Source organism: Genypterus blacodes, unplaced genomic scaffold (assembly GCF_046128005.1).
Source record: "Genypterus blacodes isolate CSIRO-AG114 ecotype Tasmania unplaced genomic scaffold, CSIRO-AGI_Gbla_v1 ptg000003l_1, whole genome shotgun sequence".
Taxonomy (NCBI): Eukaryota; Metazoa; Chordata; class Actinopteri; order Ophidiiformes; family Ophidiidae; genus Genypterus; species Genypterus blacodes.
The window spans coordinates 1,080,935-1,094,782 of NW_027466817.1; the positions used below are offsets into that span (position 1 = coordinate 1,080,935).

The 13,848-nt window shown below is 41.8% G+C and overlaps 1 protein-coding gene across 2 annotated transcripts; it reads left to right on the top strand.

The window, feature by feature from the left end:
* Positions 1-1,442: 1,442 nt before the first annotated feature.
* cab39 (calcium binding protein 39) lies at positions 1,443-13,236 on the top strand. 2 transcript variants are annotated; one of them, XM_076143706.1, is made up of 9 exons: positions 1,443-1,629; positions 4,287-4,482; positions 4,637-4,801; positions 5,536-5,654; positions 6,183-6,351; positions 7,379-7,438; positions 7,929-7,994; positions 8,343-8,486; positions 11,042-13,236. In XM_076143706.1, exons 2-9 carry the CDS (start codon positions 4,369-4,371, stop codon positions 11,228-11,230), a joined length of 1,026 nt encoding a protein of 341 aa, XP_075999821.1. In that variant the 5' UTR covers positions 1,443-1,629; positions 4,287-4,368; the 3' UTR covers positions 11,231-13,236. The 2 variants fall into 2 exon arrangements, with proteins under 2 accessions (XP_075999821.1, XP_075999830.1); XM_076143715.1 differs by having other exon boundaries at positions 4,327-4,482.
* Positions 13,237-13,848: the final 612 nt, after the last annotated feature.

Sequence of the window (13,848 nt, forward strand, 5' to 3'; positions counted from 1 at the left end):
GAGAGGGTAGCCAGTCCTGCAGGGAGGAGGTGGACACTTGGTAGTATTAAATGTGGTCATACTGGCAGGTGACCATACTGACCAGAGCTGCAGCCAACCAGACAACTGACCAACATCAAGACTGCCTTAATTATGATAATAACTCTAGGAGACCAGTGAGCAATGCTTGGATTTGGAGTTTGTTTTGTCCATGAACATCCTTTTGATAAACATGCATGTCTCAAAATCTATGGTGTCATCTGATCTTTCATCATAAGGAAACGAGAAAAAAGAATAATTTTCCTTTAAGTGTCATATATTAGTGCATGGCATCTAATTGTAAACCCCTCCACACCCTCACTGTTCATTATTATTATTATTTATAATCTGCGTGCGATTTAAAAATGTAAGTTCGGGAGGGTGAGGTGAAGGGTTACATCTGAACACGCGACTAGCACGCGGTCAGACCCACTGCTGTGAACAACACACTCACAGACCACACAGAGAGAGAGAGAGAGAGAGCGAGAGAGAGAGAATGAGAAAGAGAGAGAGAATGAGAGCATTAGAGAATGAGAGAGAGAGAGCGAGTTTAACATATTGGAGCTGTTGTTGGACACATACAATGGTGTCTCTTCTCCAGTGCGTCATGTTACGACCAGCTCATAGGCCACAACAAAGGAGGGGGGAAGCAAACTGAAATTTGTGCGTGTTGTCAGTGTAAAACAAGAGACATCAATGAAACATGAAAGCATGGCTGGAGGAGGGGACCGGTGGCTGCTCTGCAACAACAGCAACCGCGGCCACTGGTAAACATGGGAACACTGGCCAGGTGTTATATACCTTAGATACCTTAGTGCTGATATATATATACACATAAAGATGGATATCAACAATCACATTACATCATATCCTCTGATAAATCATCATTTAACCCCTGATAAAAAGGGATGATAATCAGATTACTTTGTATGTATGTAAATCAACTTTAAATTCAAATAAAAAATAAAATTCAGAATAGTTAAACAATCCCAGACGTTTGTGTCACATAAGCAACATCATGCAACATCATTTGTAGACTCATGTCACCCAGGAAAATGTGTGAAAAGCTTGTGTGTGTGTCTCAGTGAAAACTAAAATAAAACCACCTTATCACTCTGGCAACGACCTGATTTGAGTATGAAATGGATGGCTGCGTCATTGTAAATTCCTCCATACGTGTAAAAAAAGTGTTTCTGTATTAACCTGTAGGGGGCGTTACAGCCAGGCAGGCAGCTACATTCCTTCATTCTGTGGGATTCAATACATTAGTCACAGGCCTGCAGGGGTAACAATGTCATCAGTCAGGCTGGACCTGTCTGTCCATGGAGTGAACGCGCCCCCTGGTGGAAAGTCTCCGCCCTCACTGGACCAAGCCAACATTGTTGCAGTAACACCATGCAGCCAGAGGAGGCGCTGAAACCGAACGCAGTGACAGTCTTGTGTGCTAACGTTAGCAGTCGGACTCAGAGAAAGGAGCTCTATGAACTAGACTACAAACAGGGGGAGGCGACCGACAAGGAAAACAAAAGTACTTTCGTTCGAAGGAGCACCCGAGCTACCAATTCCTGTCCTGGCAAATCGGAGAAGACACTCGAGAACGCCATTTACAAGGTTTGATATTGTATTTATTTATACAAGCAGTGTACTTCAGCTAACACAACGATAGCCCCAAAGTTAGCTACATTTGCTAACGTTAGCTCGCTGCAGGAACGTCAGTAACTTAGCCTCGCTGCTGGAGCTCTGCTGGAATCAGGCATGGGGCATGTTGGCCGCTGCACGGAACGACTACCGGGGGTCTGCTCCGTCAAATTAATAGTTAAATAGATAACGATATTGTAATGTGTCACTAACACGGCGATACTTTCGGCGCTATTATCTATTTTCGTTCAAGTTGAGGCAGCTAGCGACGGGGTGCGATCATCAGGCCCGCCCAGGCCTTCTGCATGTCGACCACACACGCACACACACACACACACACACTCACTCACTGGCAGTAGCTCTGATTGAAATGCGAGAGGCCACGTTAGCTCACCAACAAACAAACAGCGGCCAAGAGAACAGGAAACAGTTCGATCTCATATTTTACTGACACGTAAGTAACGCGTATTTTGTTAGCATTGCGCAAAGTTGGCAGGCTTCACACCATCACAAACCAGGCATGGTGAACAGAGGGGCGGTGCTCAGCAACTTTATGCTGGTGACGTTGTCGTAACTTTTCCAAATAAAGCTGTTTATGACATTACCAACAGCGCATCTAGTTAGTTTCAACATGTACTTCAGCCTTTATTAACTTTTTGATCTGGTAGTGGTAGGTGAAGTTTGCCCAGGGTGTCTTAACGTTGCCATGGTTTCACGGTTTGAGATTGTCCACGCTTGAAAGCCAAACCTAGGACATCGATGTCGGTTCCTGCTGACGTCACTGATGCCTTTGCTGTCTGCTTGCTACATGAATGAGTACGAGTCTGTGCCAAAGACGATCTGGCCACCTGGCGAACACGAAAGCTATACCTAGTTCTAGATAGAGACGTATCAAGCCCTCGTCCTCAGCTGGGGGTCAAAGGTGAAACTGGAGACTGCGGGTTTCATCACACATGACACATCAAATTCAGGTACATCTCAATAAATCAGAATATCGTGGCAAAGTCAATTCATCTCAGTAATTCAATACAAAAAGTGAAACTCATTAATTATAGATTCATTACATTCAAAGTGAAATATTTCGAGCCTTTAATTGTTTTCATTTGGATGATTATGGCTTCCAGCTCTTGAAACCCCCCAATTTCAATATCTCAGAAAATAAGAATATTCTGGAAAAAGTTCAATATTGTAGATTCATGGTGTCAATCAGCTCATTAACTCAAATCACCTGCTGAGGTTTCCTGAGCCTCCCAAATGTGTCTGTCTGGTTTAGCAGGCGACACAATCATTGGGTGTGTGTGTGTGTGTGTGTGTGTGTGTGTGTGTGTGTGTGTGTGTGTGTGTGTGTGTGTGTGTGTGTGTGTGTGTGTGTGTGTGTGTGTGTGTGTGTGTGTGTGTGTGTGTGTGTGTGTGTGTGTGTGTGTGTCTCCCCCTCCCTCCTACTCAGGTGCTGCTGGGGTTTTATTCCTGACTGCTGTTGAATGGAGGATTGTGTTTGAAGGGTTAACCTATCCCAGCAGAAGGGTTTGGTGTCACTGTGTGTTTGGATTTGGGGTGTGTGGTTATATTGATAAGCAGCTTGAATTACGTTGAAAGATTATTATTTCCGAGGTGATACCTGGTAAGCAGACTGGACTGAAGTGATCTTGTTTTTGCTCCGACTATTGTTCTTAGAATAGTAGCCGTCTCACGTGACCTCGCTATCTGAGCACAGAAGACTCATTTAGGTTACTACGTTGCTGATTAGATTCTGATGAGTAGAGATAGTTTCACTGGTGTGGTCCCGCCCTCGGTTACCACTTAACCACTCTGGACACTTTGCCTTTTTTACTCTGTAGTAGTGGGCTGAAGATGGATGGGTGGGTCAAGCAATGGTGTCGATAAGGGTCTGTGTCAAGTAACCTGGTGCATTGTGGTTATTATCTTGCGGTCACATTGTGATATGGTCTTATAGTACGGCCAAGTTTATCAGCGATAAGACGCTTGTGTTGACTCAAAGGTTTTGTTAATTGACCTAAATAAGTTGAGAAAGTAGAAAGTATGTGTGGTAACGTAAAGCCTTTGTTTACGCCGATAGTCCAGTCCACATTTAAGGTGTGGGTCAGAGAATGTTTGTTATAATGAATATTCTATGGTTAATCATTTATTGATTGTGTGGGTCATGTTGCAATGTTGTTCTGTGGCTTCTTAGTGATGTGATCATCATCAGCTATAGATATGAAGGCCACATGTTATAAAAAAACACTTACTGGACCTGTCATATACATTTACAATACAAATATCCTGTAACATTCATATTGCAGTTCTTCTAATAAAGCTCTTCAATGTATTGTTGAGCTGGTTTTGAATATCTGCTTTGTTTGCTGGTGTTAAGACTTTGATGCTGTCATCGTTAAGTTTACACGAATGACTTCTGACTCATCTGTGAGTCATGGGTTCTATCACCTGTCTGCATATCTGCTCTCTCGTTTGACAACTGTTCCTAGTTAATTCGAGCAGAGTGTGTGGTAGGAACAGTCTGAGAAGATTGCCTCTTTGTTGCTGATATGTCATTGTTTTATTGAGTATAACATTTGATTTTTGGATGATCGTTTTCTATTTTCTTTGTTTTTTTTCCTGTGCTTATACAGGTTCTCCATCTTTAAGGGGCTCTGAACCACATTTCCTCAGGTGGACTGTCCGCTGCCTGGTTGCTCGTGGTAACTTTCCGCCATGCCTTTCCCCTTTGGCAAGTCCCACAAGTCACCTGCGGACATCGTCAAGAACCTGAAGGATAGCATGACAGTGCTTGAGAAGCATGACATCTCTGACAAGAAGGCTGAAAAGGTATGGGGTCATTTGCATACATTCTGTCTCTAAAAAGATCAGTTAAGCGAGAATCTGAGGAATGTTGTTCAGTATGTGGTAATACTCTGTAAGATGACAATAGTCTGTATTTCCTTGCACGCGTACTCTAACACTTCCATGTGCATCTGTCTAGGCCACAGAGGAGGTGTCAAAGAGCCTAGTGGCCATGAAGGAGATCCTGTATGGCACCAATGAGAAGGAACCCCAGACAGAGGCCGTGGCCCAACTGGCTCAGGAGCTCTACAACAGCGGCCTGCTCAGCACCCTGATAGCAGACCTGCAGCTCATCGATTTTGAGGTGCATACTTATGTTTCTTTGGTAGGAGCGATGGAGAAATGGATTGAATGAGTGAGACGTAGAGAAGAGGCAATAGTGACAAAGCATGCAGCCAGGCAATGCAACATTATCTGAGGTGTGTGTACACCCAGGAAGAACAGGTCTGAACATTAAACCAAATGTTTGTCTTGTCGGCGTGCATGCAGGTGGTTAGGTGCTCGTGACCAACCTGCCTCATGCCTCCCCTGCATTATGTCAGACCGGCAGTGTGTGGTATAGCTGCTGCCTCAAGCTGATGAGTCTCTGTATCACAGGATGACTCTTTGTTTTGTGCCATCTCTAACTTCCTCTTTTATCACCGGAGCACAGCATAGAAATATAAAAGTCATTCATGCAGTTTTCTGAATGCTCAGTATGGGCTAAATGAATGTTTGTCTGTTTTTGTTTTTGTGGCCTTTTATGCATACATGTTTCTGGAGAGTATGTCTGTATTTCTTCTCCCTTCTGCTAAAGCACTCAAAATGAAAATTCACCTTTCATTGTTACAGTTATTAAACAAAAAGCTGCCATTTGGTAGTGTTATTTAGTGGCCGTCTTGAAAATGCAGCTACGTTTATGTGTGTAGCCACACTTTGACTTAATATGTGGATCTGTGAATGCCCCTGCTCGGTCTGTCAGCCCTGTGTCTTATTATAGAAACATAAAACTGATTTATCGACATTTTGAATAAATTATCATTTATCTTTTGCCACCAGGGTAAGAAAGATGTAGCTCAGATCTTCAACAACATCCTGAGGCGCCAGATCGGCACTCGAACACCTACGGTGGAATATCTCTGCACCCAGCAGAATATACTGTTCATGCTGCTTAAAGGGTGAGGATGTGTATTTGCACACACACACACACGCGCACAAGTCTTTTCATGGCTAATCTTTAATTGAATCCTTTTTAAATGAGCCTTGACTTTACTAAAAAAAAAAAAAAAAAAGGCTTTTGTATTAAGGTTTGAACTATTCATTTTCTGAAGATTCTTCTGGTCAAACAGAACTATATTTAAATTCAGCATTTGTGAAATAGCAAAAGTTAATATGAGAGGAGGAATATTACTCCGCATTTTCCTATAATCTTGTCCCCTGCCCTTCTGATATTATTAGAGGCTGATTATTGATTCCAGTCTGATCTGTTTTCTATATTTCCTTGCATATGCTTGCATTAAAATGTAATCATGTTTGAAAGCCGAGTAGTTTGCTCTCACAACAGTACAGCTGTTATCGTGTTCTGCTTACTAGCGCAAACTATCTTAACCGTGTGTCTCTAGAGGCGACTTGAGGCTGTCTGCAAATGTTTATGCGTGTATAACAATGTATTACAAGCACTTTCTCTGTGTTGCTGCTGTGTTCAGGTATGAATCTCCAGAGATCGCCCTTAACTGTGGTATCATGCTGAGGGAGTGCATCAGACATGAACCACTGGCCAAAATCACACTGTCGTCAGAGCAGTTCTACGACTTCTTCAGATATGTGGAGATGTCTACATTTGACATCGCCTCAGACGCATTTGCCACTTTCAAAGTGAGTCGGCCCGGTTGAGCCGCTGTTTTACCCCATGAAGTTTTGGCTGGATTGGTACTCTGAATACTGTCACTCTTCACACGTTAAAACCAGTTCACATAGTACACAGTGAGGTGTGCCAGGACTTGTGACTACCATGATATACAATTCTCAAATGTCGAGATGTAGAGATGCTTTGTTTACCGTTTAGTGACAATGCATGCCTCCAATGTGCCAGTTCCTACTTCCTGCTTCTTCTGTTTTTAGAGTTTTTGGGATATTTCATGGTTTGAAACATAGATTATTATTAGATGTGGTGACAGAAAGTACCCATTAGTGCTGTTATCTCCAGTCTTTGAATGGATTTTACAAGCCTGCAAATCTGGTGCCATCCATGGGTGTTTATAATGAGAAAGACAGGGTTCATATACTTAATGCTGTGAAACAGGGACAGGGGTCGTACCATCCTTCATTTACCACATCTGTTCTGTAGAGCACATTACTGGATTTTACACAGAAATAACACGAAAACTAGACACTCATCTAATGTGAGCCTATATAAGAAATATGAAACATTCTGTCTTCAGGGTCATACATTCACACCATGCCAGTGATGTGTTGGAGTTTGTGGTGTCTGACTAGATTGTATATTTGTATAATTCTGTTGTATTTAGTGTTTTGTCCGCCCCCTTGGTGGTTTATAAGTCATGTTATTGTCCTGCCATTGAAAGTACACTTCCATTTAGGACAATGCTGTTTTTATTCAGCCTCCCATTGTGGCTGGAATTCAAGGCTGTTTGTCTTTGAAACAGACAATGTTCACCAAAATCACTTGTGTCCTTGATTCCTTTCTTTCTGTCTTAACTACTTATTACAGAACCATTTAATATGGCCCAAACAAATATGTATTTAGTTGATTTAACATCTCTGACACAGAGTCAACAGAAACTGAACATTATTAGCTTCACAAAGGTGACATTCATAGCGAGGGTGTTTTATGAAGTGCTCACTGAGTTTATTGAAGATATTCTGTGTTGTCTGATTTCAGGACCTCCTCACAAGACACAAGCTACTGAGTGCAGAGTTTCTGGAGCAACATTACGACAGAGTGAGTCTACACAAAACAACACAACATGGAGACATGTTAGGACAGTAAGAAGCACTGGGCTCATATTCTGCATATCTCTGTTGGATGTGGTTTGTTGGTACAGTGGATTTTCAATGTGTAGAACATTGGGCTTTGTTGCCTTTACAAGTAGTTTTAATCCTTACAATTCTTGTTGTAATTCCACAAATGTTTGTGATATTAACTCTTTTCATAGTGTGCCCGCAAACTTCAGATCGACTTTTGTGTTTACCAGCAATTACCAACAAATTAAACCGTTGTCAACTTGTGTGTGTGGGGTGCAGAATGAAACCACACTCTTCTTGTCTGTGTACACAAAGTAGCTGTCAGTCTGTGAGGGGAAATTGCTTATTTTCTTGTCACTGTGTTGTGATACATGACACAGATGTGGCTGCAAACCACTGCTTGGCACATTGCAATGACTGTCTTTTGCCCTCAACCCTATCATTTCCTCCCTCTTTTTTTTCTCTAGTTCTTCAGTGAATATGAGAAGTTACTCCACTCAGAGAACTATGTGACTAAAAGGCAATCCCTCAAGGTAAGACGCTGGGCCCGTGCCATAGTAAACAACTCTGTCGTGGTACAGGAGCTATTTAAAGATGGGGCTCTGTTTAGAGTGTTGGATTTCTATGAGCTTTCCATTTCCTTCCCTATGGCATAAACACCATCTTGTGGTGGGAGAAAAATGTGTATGTTTGTGCGTTCATGTAAACTTAAATATTTACTTACAAAAATGGATTTTTTTTCACATGGTTCATATTTTTACAAAACATTTTCTTTGCCCTTATTCTTAGTAGGCTTGATCTACATCTCATCTGCTCTGTCATGACAAATATTACCATTATTTGAATTAATATTATACTGTCTTTCCTTCCCTGTGATATAGTTACTGGGGGAGTTGCTTCTTGACCGGCACAATTTCACCATAATGACAAAATACATCAGCAAGCCAGAGAATCTCAAACTAATGATGAATCTGCTACGGGACAAGAGTCGCAACATCCAGTTTGAGGCTTTCCATGTTTTCAAGGTAAAAATGAAAGTGAAATTTAGGAGTGTGTGTAACCAGACGGACTCCCAGACAAACTCCCCAGACAAAATTTGATGTATCTCCTGGCATTTGGTTGCTGCATTATATACAGGGAAATCGTAAACATACATTATTATACCTGCATTTTTCACAAGAGAGGCCAAGTCAGTACTAAAAATTGAAAACAGGAGTGGTCCAAGACATTTTCCTTGAGGTATACCACGTGCTAAATGACTACAATTCGATAGACTTCCATTGTAAAAGACCTTCTGTGTTCTAGAGGAAAGATAACCTTTCATCAAGGCAGCCAGCAGCAGATGGGCTCAAACCGTAACATTTGACCTTATCAGTTGCAGCCTAACTGCTGCCTCCAATTTTGAGTCATCTCTCTGCCTCAAGCGATCATCATCGTCATTTGTATAAGTCGAGTAACCCTTTCTGTATGCACATTGACATTTGGTGGTCAAGCTGTTAGTAGTAGTAGTTATTGTAGTCTTGGATCTGAACATGAATAATCGTTTCCATAACCCTGCTAAGCACAGGGAGAATACTTATAGGTCTACTATTAGGCCCACTGAAGGGTCAATCATTATCCTTAAGCAATGGAATGATGTTTCAGACAAACTCTTAGCTCGCCATTTGAGAGTGATGCAGGCGAGCAGGGCAATCCACAAGAGCAAATCTAAACCTGGCACATCACAATTCACACTTTGGGCAGTTTGATAAGTGTAGTGGGAGTTATGCTCCTCCAATGCCATTCTGAACCCAGATCACAATCCGATATGTAACAGGACTGACAGTGAAGAGCTTAATGCAGATATTACAACGCAGGAAATTATGGAAGCTCTCCAATCTTTTTCCCAAAGGCAAAGCAGCCTGGCCTGACGGAATCCAATTTGATGAAAAATACTGGGCAAAGATAGGGCCTTTTATGCTGCGTATGTAAAATGATTCTATCAATCACCAAGCATTGCCCCGATCTCTATTTTGTAACATCTCACTTATCCTGAAAAAGCACAAGGACTCGACAAAGCCCTCATCCTACCACTCTGTCTCCCCTTTAAATCAGAGTCTGAAGCTTTTTACTAAAGTACTTGGTGACTCTACAGATTTTATTAAAATCTTTTCCAAAGCCTGCTGTTTTTCCTTCCTAAGGCATATTTTAAGACACTGGATTCAATCAAGAATCACAAATTTATATGGGTACCCCCCAGTCTTTATCACGTGCAGTTTTCCAGGCATGGAGTAGGAGAGGTCTGGTACCTCTACATGGATAATCACTTCTCCAACATTTCCATGGCTCAAAGTGAGATACCATCCTTCCCCTTCTCACTTCTTCAGTTACGTCAGAGCTTATGTTCGTCTCAATGTTCCCTGATTTGAGAAAGGAGGGATTCAAGATTTCTTGCAAGCCCCTTTGTAACACTCCAAAATTGATTTCTGTCGCTGCTGCTTTGTCTTCGACTCAGTTCAGTGTTTCCTCTGATCATCTGAAGGATTCATGGGGAAAGGATCGAGGCATCCTGATCCCTGATGATTCATGGGAAGAATGGCGAAAAACTTTTCACATGCTCCACTAATAGTAGCCACCAGCTGATCCAATATAAGTTGGTCCACAGACCTCATTACTCCAGAATCAAACTACATCAGTTTTACCCATCCGTTCCTGCTATTTGTATTCAATGCAATGGGACTGTCAGGGAGAGTTTCCTAAGTGTGCCCCTATAATTTTTTTTTAAAATTTATTTATAGTTACACATTAGTGCTTTGGATCATGAAATTTTCCCCGATAGCTTAGCAATTGATTAGTCAATTCTAGCCTGTGAATTGCAGTAACACCCTTTTGCTTGCAGATGGTGCTCTAAGACCGTTTAGTGAAACACACTTTGGCACAGTGAGGCAGTAGAGAGTTTCAGAAAAAGCGATGGGGGAAGTCAAACCTCAAAATGGCAGTGCTGAAGGAAAGAAGCTAATACATTTCGTAATGTCTTCAGAAATAGTTTGGACTAAATAGTGACATATGGCTGTTTTCAGAGCCTTACTGACTCTCTTGCACCATTATTTTGTCCACTATTTCAATACGCCCTTTTAAACCGACAGTGATAAGGGACTTGCACTCTGTATTGGGTCCGTGAGGCTTTTAGTGTTAATGGAAAGAAAAGCTCAGAGAAGCTATGGAAACAGGTTTCTGGAGAATAGAGAGGTTAGGAAGGAACCTGTGATTTTTCTCTCCTTAATCGGCTCTGCTTTGTTGTGTCTGGGGACCTGTACACACTGCTTAGTGTAGGCTGCTGAGTCTTACTCCAAGGAAAAAAATAGACTTATGTGTTAATATTACTCACTGGTTACAGTACAAACACACAATGCTTTATTCTTTTTTACTTTGTATTTTTAAGAACCTGGCCTAGAATGTTTAATAACCCAATATGAGGAAAAGTCAAGGACTTGCATAATAAAAGAGTGTAGGTTTGACGTATATGTGTTCTAGTGTTAAACCCATTGCACTGTATGTACACACATCTAACGCTCTTGTCTCCTCCTCCTTCGACTTCCAGGTGTTTGTGGCCAACCCCAACAAGACACAGCCCATCTTGGACATTCTGCTGAAGAACCAGACCAAACTCATTGAGTTTCTCAGCAAGTTCCAGAACGACAGGACGGAGGACGAACAATTCAATGATGAAAAGACATACCTGGTCAAACAGATCAGGGACCTCAAGAGGCCCACCCCCCAGGAGGCCTGAGGGGTGAAGCAGAGGTGGGGGCGAGGAGCCACTAGGACCATGTCTGAACAACATCCAGACAACGTGTCTGCTTAACGGACCCATCAGCAGCTGCTGTCCTGGTTTCTGAACTTAAAAAAAAAAAATGAACAAACGAAAAACCAACAAAAACCAAACTTACCCATATCAGCTCACCAAGAAGTTGTCAGCTCCTCTGCTCAGTGGACATTTGATTATTATTGTTTTTTCCTTTTAAAAAAAAAAAAAATCTCAGAAATACGAGAAAATAATAGATGCTGCTGCTTTCTTGCACATTGGGACATAATAGTAATGTAATGTATACTATGACACCACCAGTCTGTTAAACAGTGACTGAAAATGGCCATACTTCCTGGCATACACACACACACATACAGGAAAAAACTTACACATGCGTACACACATAAATAAAATCATGCATACACTCACACGTACTGCAAGAATATCAGCTCCTAATGTGATGGAAAAGGTACTAGCAAGTCGAGCAGTGGGGCGTTTGTTGCATGCCTTGAAATGTGACAGACCCACGGCTGTATCCAGCATCTGTGGCCGCCCCGCCTGGTTACGCTGCCATGTTCATTGCCACAGACTCAGAAATGCACGTGCGTTAACAGTAAACCGCTACAGTTCTTATCTAAGCCTTCATCCAGTAAAGCAACGGTGGTTCATTTTCCCTGATTTTTGGCGTTTTGGGACAAGCTCTCTGATGCTGCGAGACACGGAAGCGTTGACCTCCTGAGGAAAGGAGGGAAAGGGGTGCGACATGATTTTGGTAAAGCCCAGGAGTTGGGTCTCTTTATTGTTTTATGGGACAGGGTGAACATGTACATATGCCTTTTTTTTCGTTTCTTTTTTTTTTTTTTGCTTTGTAGATTTATGTTTAACCTTGACATATGAATATATATATTATATATTACCTAAAACGTCATGTTTTTGGTTAATTGTAATCAAATTACGTTCGAAATGAAACAAAAAACTTAAGTGACATTGTTTTTGCATTTTCATTTTTACTGCTGAAATGGTTGCCGGTGGGTTTACTTTGTACATAACTTAAAGGGCCAGCTCACATTTAGCTAACCTTATAGGACATTAACAATTTGTACAGCAGAGGAATGTCATGGTATTAAATCTGGATGTGCTTATCCTCTTTTTATTCTCCATCTACATTTTGAGTATCTCAGACTGCTAAATCGTGCAGGGGTGGTGTTAGCAGTGCAGAAGGGGGGAGGGGGGGGGGGGATTTTCATGAGCACTAACTGAACCATTAAAACCAGTGTGTTTGTGCACTTTGTGGGGTGCTGAGACATCAGGAGAGGAGTCGGGGGGGCGGTGGTGTTTTCCCCCCCCTCTTCCTCCTCTTAATTGCATTAACTTGTTTGTTCTTCTTGCCACAGAACCAGTGGCCCAGCAGTGTTGTGTACCCCCACAGTGAGTGTTGGGGTGAGCTGATCAAAAAAAAAGTTTGAAACTCAGCACATTGTTTTAATTCTCCTCACATTTGAGCCTTTCTCTCCAGAGGGTTTATAATTCCAGTACAATTAATGAGTGTAAAGCATTGTGAGAGGCAGAGGACTTAGGGCATGTTGGATTGTCCTCATGGTACTAACCAAAACTGATGTGCAACCACAGACGCTGATGTGTTACGATCCATTTGACGCGAATTCAAACGTCCATATATCCAAACATAAATATTCAATCATCTCAGTGCAGGTTACGGCTCCAAACTTAATTGCCCAGAATTCCACCCATGCACATTGACTTTGCATGTTCCTCCACTGGCTGTGCATGATGCTGTACTAAAGATGTTGTACTGGAATTGTTAATTTTGTTTTATCAAAAGTATTTAACAACATTGAAATGTCAAATTGAACTCTATAGCGCTGTGTGCTGACATTGACTCCAGGTTCGGCATAGAGCGTGTGGGTGCTTTCAGAAGTGTCAAAGGCCTGGGCCCTACAATCCAAACAACTGAAATAAAGAAAAAAACATTTGGAATACAATAAATGTGTGGGTTGTTTGTTTCTTGTCCTTTTGGAATGGAAAAAGAAAGATAAAGGAAAAATGGCAAGGCCTTACCTTAACAGATAAGGGGCACCTTCTCCATCTACGAGCCCATGATGCTACAAAGGGCTCAACAATCAATTCTGTCGTCCTAGAGTTCTAATGTCCCCTATTTTCCAGCTTTTCTGTGGCTTTAGCTGAAATTCACATCTTCCTCTATGTTGGAAGTCTTGGTTGGATGGGTCACTCTACTCTCCTCCATGATTGGAGTTCTGATGCTTTGAAAACTAATAATAATGTTCAGATGTCCCCAGACTTGAGTGTGCATGTCCTCAAAAGCATCATCTTACAGTCATTCAGCCACAAAGTCTGTTTGTAAGAGCTACAGACCAAATTGGTGTAGTAATGTGTACGTATGACATCAGTGTTGTAACTTTGCCAGCTTGGGTGACATCAATGTTGTAACTTTGCTGGTGTGATGACATTGTATTGTTTATTTAAGTAGGCTTTCAGTCTGGTGAGAGTGCTTCAAGCAACACAGGAAGGAACAGTTTTTGACGGTATGTTTGACTTTATGATTTCGTGTTTCCTGATTGAAC

Coding starts and splice junctions, on each gene's coding strand:
- cab39 (XM_076143706.1), top strand. CDS start 4,369: ATGCCTTTCCCCTTTGGCAAGTCCCACAAGTCACCTGCGGACATCGTC. Junction 4,483..4,636: donor CTGACAAGAAGGCTGAAAAG/GTATGGGGTCAT, acceptor GCATCTGTCTAG/GCCACAGAGGAGGTGTCAAA. Junction 7,439..7,928: donor TGGAGCAACATTACGACAGA/GTGAGTCTACAC, acceptor TTTTTTCTCTAG/TTCTTCAGTGAATATGAGAA.